Genomic DNA, 5,745 nt, shown 5'->3' on the forward strand with positions numbered 1-5,745 from the left:
AACACAAAACAATGTTGGTTCACTCTGATTAAAGTCTTCACTAAATGCTTACATGCCCTTTGGTGCTAGAATTGTAACTCGAGTGCACTAATTGACCCCATCTGTGCTCTGTAATTCATTTCATAGCGCGGTGAGCGGAATCCAGGATGAGCTATGTGGGTGACCCAGATGACCCATGGTACCTCAGGAAGACCTTGAGGTTAAAACGGCCATCCTCTCATCAGACAGCCACAGTTTCAAACTTCCCTATAGCCAGCAGGTCTGATGTTAATGAAGTGCTCCAGGTTTGGTACCATTCGTGACGGTTCCTCTCACATGTCTATGCATTTTTTCTATTGGTGTTTAAAAGGTGTATTACACAAAAACATGTCAGTTGATGTGCTCTAGAAAATTCCTTTGCAGTGTCTGCTCCCTGCAGCTTTATAAATGTCCCAGATACGGCTTCCCTCTCTCTCTCGTAAAACATTTACAGCACAGACGCTCCTGCCTTCTGCTGGGGAAACTATGCCAGACTATGATGGTAATTCCACACTAGCTGACTGTCATCGCTTTATCAGGTCAGACTCACTGCTCTAGGACAGTCTCTTACTGCTCCGTTATTCTCGCTCTATCTCATCCCTAACTGTGCTGTTGTTGTGTAATGCTTCTGCTCAGAAGATTCACAATACAGCTGATGAAGACATGTTTGGTATTCTTGTGGCATTTAACAGCTGAACTCTCAGTTAACTGTAGAGGTACAGCAGTGGTTTACCAGAACAGCAGGGTCATGATCTCTAATAGAGTGCTGTTTTCAGGACATATGATTATTATATTATGTCATGTTGCCTTGTTTTGGCTTTATCTTCAAGTATGCTAAAGAATAGTGAGTTCTGTGTTGGTGGTAACTTGAACTATGGTTGCACCTTGGCAGGTCAATATGAATCAATTATCCAGATTTTTAGTCATGTTAGTAACATGGCACTATGGTTGGCAGTGTCAGTCAATTGGTTCTACACCACTTTGGTCCAGACTGAAATATCTCACCAAATATTCAATCGATTACCATAAAATTCATGGTCCACAAAGGATGAAGCCTACTGACCCTGTTGATCCCCTGACTTTTCATCTCGCTCCACAAGCAATATAGTATAGTGTATAGTATAGTATATAGTATAGTGTTGGTGACGTATTACCTTTCCAACTAGCATAGCCATCTAATCAAATTTATGATTTTTTCCAGTATTTTGGTTTGTAACTAAATATAGGCCAAATTAATGACGTTCCCATCAGCCTCAAATGCCTCTTTAATACTAATTTGAAAATGTTAGCATGCTAACATACTAAACTTAGATGATGAACATACTAAACATAATACCTGCTCATTGAGGCATGCTAGCATGCTGAAGTTAGCATTTAGCCCAAAGCACTGCTGCTGTGCCTTAATAAAGGCTCACAGAGCTGCTAGCTTGACTGTTAACTATTATTTGTGGCTCACACTCATATGTATACAACACAGACAATCCCATTATGGATCAGATTATCTGCGTGGCCTTAATCCTAATATATACCTGAATGTCAGACAGGTTGACCCACTGTTATCCATCTTCCTTTATTGTGCTATGCATTTCCTTAGCATCCAAAAACTAATACAATCTTGTAACTTTTTGATGCATATACTGATTCTGATTTGACCTAAACACAAAGATATTTTTGTCACACAGTTTGGTGTTGAATTAAAGTTCAAACATTGTTGCATTCCATTCTATTTTGTAATTTTAAGTGATTTCAACTGTCAGCTTTTGATTTAAAAAACAAAACAAAAAAAACAACCTTTGCTATCTTAATATGGTACCTGAACAGTTTTATTAAAGGCCTGTTACAGTACAGGTATCTTTTTATCACACCTTCAGATTAAATTTCACACTTATTTCCCCTGACTGGATACAGGACAATATATATATGTCTCAAAACACATACTGTATCTATTTATAAAAGCTCAAACTGAACTAGCACGTTTGTGACCAGGAATATAGAAAAAAAAGGAAAACATAAATCTTCACTTTAGAGGAATAGGATCTTTGTCCAGGTTACACACCTCATACATTATAGGGTCCTGGAAATACATGAAACTTTGTACACATTTATACACATTTAACACAAACTACAGGAGTGGCCTATCAGTTTGTTGTCTTCTCATAATAACAGCATTTCTTCATTTTTTTCTTCAAGGTTTTAGGGTCAAAGTTCACCAACAGGAGTACGAGAAGAGTGGGTACTGGCTCCAATCCGCTGCATTGCTGTGATGGTGGTGCTGATGGTGGTGGTAGGCATGTTGTTGGGTGCCATGTTCCGCGGTGGCAAGTGGGTGAGGGGGAGGGTGGTGTAGATGTGCTGCATCTACTTCACTGGAAGGGAATGGAAATCTGGTGTACTCAACAGATCTGGAGAAAGAAAGTGGTGGGGTTAATTTCCATGCATCACCATACGTATTGTCTATTTATCTTAAAAGTTTATTTTCCAGTGCTAAGTCTTATGGGATTTCATCTCATCCTAAGTATCAGACCTGTAGGGCTGGTATGCCATGGGCGCAGGCACCATCTGTTCTTCACAGCTGTAGTCATACTCATGCAGCTCCAGGGGCTCAGCATGTAGACTCTCAGATGGGTCCTGCTCCAGAGCCCAGGCTGAAAGGTGACCCCCCTTCAGCGGCTGCTGTGTGGAGGCCTGATTCTTCTCTGCCTGCACCAACTCAGAGGTGGAGGGCATCCTCTGCAGGTCTTAGAGGGAAATACAATGTTTAATAGGATCTCATACAAAGACAATGACACACAGCAATACTTTTTCATACTGCCAATATTTTTATCTGTGGCATAGTATTTTCTTCATACAAGTTCTATGGGTAAAAACTTACCTGGAGGACTGCTACAAAGAGCCTTCCTGTCCAGTGTGGCTCTCTTTACAGGGGGGCTTCTGTTTGAACGACACCTATGAGAAAATAAAACATTAAAAGACAAGTTATTTTGTATGAACAAAGATAACTTTAAGATACACAGAGGTAAACAAATGAAAGTGTCGCACACATGAACTATAATTACTTTATTTCAGTCAGTGTAGCAAAGTAGCTCACTGCTGTTGACTACCTTGTAACAATCTATGTGCTTATTTTGAATGAATTTCTACCTTTTACTGTGGGAATGGGTTCCTCCTTCCCTGAATCCCTTAGCAAATGGGTTGTGGTCAATCTTCAATTTGGTGATCTTAAAAAGGGCAAGAAAAGAGAGTTTTCAAAGGTCTGGTAATACAGTGTTTTGTTTCAGTTAAACAGGAATATCATCACATATCTCTCAGGTTAAAGTTGCTTGATAAGAAGGCGATACATTGAAAAGATGGCGGTGTGGCTGATTAGCTTTTTGTACCTTTGGGTTTTGGTAAGCGGTCACTGCAGTGAAGGTCGTCTCTGGGAAGGAGAAAGTCTGAAACGGGCCCCAGCGGACAGTGTAAGGACTGTCTGCTTGTATCACATGAAACCTGGGGTAGTAGCGGTGCATGGAGTGCAGGATGATCTGATGAGAGAAAACATAAGTGAGTATGAGTAAAATGAAGAATAAACATAGCATATTATAATTGATTCAGGAGGGTAAGATGGTGTCTTACATGGCCGTGCTGATCCAAGGTGTTGTTGGTGAGCTTCACTTTGAGGAAAGACAACGACTGCTTCATCCAGTGACTTCCTGTGGCAGGGGAGTCTGGGTGCATGTATGTCCGACATGGGGGTTGGGGCTCTGCCTTCCCGGCGACCTCCCACTGCTCCTTTTTCCACTACAGAGAAATGAGGAGGAGTGATAAGGTTACGAAGGGTAAGACCTCAGGACATGTCTGATTAATCAGAACTCTTCACGAAGCGTGAAATCAATTTTTTTCTTTCCTCATGGGGAAATGTAAGAGAGCTGTGCTGCATGGAAGCTTAATTTATTAACTGCAGGGATATTCTTCACACAGTGTTACAGAGTACAGGAGGGGTTCTGTCTTTCTGGTCATTTATGAAAGGATTTTTTTAAGGAAAACCATAAGAAGCCAGTTTCTACACATTTGACTCCACTAAAGAACATAAACTCCCTCAGAGCTCTCCTACAGTACTTTACCTTCATTGTTTTCAAGTGTGTGCTAAAAGCAATATCTGTGACCAAATGGGCCAGATCATTTGATGTGAGTGCTGCTGAATGTATGGATGGCCGACTGCTCCTCATTCACTGATTGTGAATGAAGAGGGATGCTAATTGATTGGGCCTCCAGCCGAGAGTGCACAAACAGGAAGCAATGAAAGGCTTTGATATGCAGTGGTGCAGGCCTGAGTGGGCAGGCCCGTGTCTGGCTGCAGACTACTGCATTTTGCATACTGCAGTCTGTTGGTTTTAATCCCCAACAGAACAAAATGCAGCAAACAATGTCGATGGAAAGAACTGAAAAGCCTAATACTAAATGAATATGTTGTGTCTGAGTATGTTGCATATGCATTTACCCTGTATTTGAAGCTGTCTACAGGAACCAAATCCATCATGATGACATAACTGACAAAAGGTTGGAGCCCAGATAGACTGATGCTGCAGTGAGGAAACATTCTCCTGAAACAAATACAGAAATAAACAAAGAATATTTTTAGATGCTTTTGCAAATGCAATCATTATGATCCTTGAAACAAAACCGTGTGCAATATGTACAAAGTCTTCACTCTGCAATTAATAACATACAGTAGGTAATTTCTTGTAATTTGTGCTCTCTGTGATAAATGATACAAGCACAACTGGTACTTTTGAGAAAGCAGGAAAAAATCTTAATTCTTAATTCAGTAGCACAACTAACAGTGCCTGTGCTGTTACCTTCCGTGCTTAGTTATAATCATCTCTGTTCCAATGCTGTGAAAGGATTTCCAGAGACTGGCGTTCTCGAGGGTCATCCTGATGCAGCCCTGCTGGTATGAGTCAGCAGCTGGAGGGGACCGGGGCATGCTGAGATTAGATTTGGAGTCTGTGGAGACAAAAACAAATAAACATGTAAACAGTTCTGCAGCTGTATTTATAGGACATGTGACTGGATTACTACAGTATGGAATTCATAGGAGTTTTAAAAAGTGGAAAAATATCGCAAAGCATTGTTCTACTTAAAAAGTTTCATACTGAAGATAAAAGGTCAGAATAGGTTTGCATATCCTTAGTTTGATCTGTATTTATTCCACTTCAAATCAGTAAAATTATTTGATTGCCAATTTCTAATGCAAAGGAAGAATATGCATTTTGTAGTGGAAAATAAACCTAAAAAAGCAAATTAAACAATTCAATTCTTCATGGCCAAATGCATCTCGCAAGAGTGGTTATTTACCTCACCTTTACCAATAGTACTTGTATTTTTCTTTTAACATCAATAAGTCCAGTGTAACATCACTCAACACAATAATAATTAGACAAAAACTTACCAGGGAAGTGTTGCATGTTGCTATGTCCTTATTTTATCACCAACAACAGCACCCAGTCCTTGAAGTTTTCAGACAAAGTGCTGCTTTCAGATGTTCTAACTTTGGAGTCAAATACACCAGCGGTATCTATCCTTGAAATCTGTAAGCCATGAACTTGATTGGTTATTACAGAAAGGGTGGAGTCTAAACAGCCAAATGGGTGTGGTCAGGGCAGACTGAAGGGGGCAGGTGAGAAGAATATCTTGCATGTTTAGGTCTTTGTTGCGAATTCACATGCATATGTTCAATTACATATA

General features: G+C 40.2%; 1 protein-coding gene across 1 annotated transcript; it reads right to left on the minus strand.

Annotated features, from left to right (window-relative positions):
* Positions 1 to 2,224: 2,224 nt before the first annotated feature.
* LOC111233074 (T-box-containing protein TBX6L-like) lies at positions 2,225 to 5,465 on the minus strand. Its single transcript, XM_022760817.1, has 9 exons — positions 5,450 to 5,465; positions 4,857 to 5,004; positions 4,499 to 4,601; positions 3,634 to 3,798; positions 3,396 to 3,542; positions 3,160 to 3,236; positions 2,891 to 2,964; positions 2,535 to 2,756; positions 2,225 to 2,424 (listed from the first exon to the last, which is right to left on the minus strand). The coding sequence occupies exons 1-9, from the start codon at positions 5,463 to 5,465 to the stop codon at positions 2,225 to 2,227; spliced, it is 1,152 nt and encodes a 383-aa protein (XP_022616538.1).
* Positions 5,466 to 5,745: the final 280 nt, after the last annotated feature.

This window comes from Seriola dumerili, unplaced genomic scaffold (assembly GCF_002260705.1).
Source record: "Seriola dumerili isolate Sdu_G_001 unplaced genomic scaffold, Sdu_1.0 BDQW01000365.1, whole genome shotgun sequence".
NCBI classification, from domain to species: domain Eukaryota; kingdom Metazoa; phylum Chordata; class Actinopteri; order Carangiformes; family Carangidae; genus Seriola; species Seriola dumerili.

Coding starts and splice junctions, on each gene's coding strand:
- LOC111233074 (XM_022760817.1), bottom strand. Junction 4,602..4,856: donor ATTATAACTAAGCACGGAAG/GTAACAGCACAG, acceptor TATTTGTTTCAG/GAGAATGTTTCCTCACTGCA. Junction 3,237..3,395: donor CCGCTTACCAAAACCCAAAG/GTACAAAAAGCT, acceptor GCCCTTTTTAAG/ATCACCAAATTGAAGATTGA.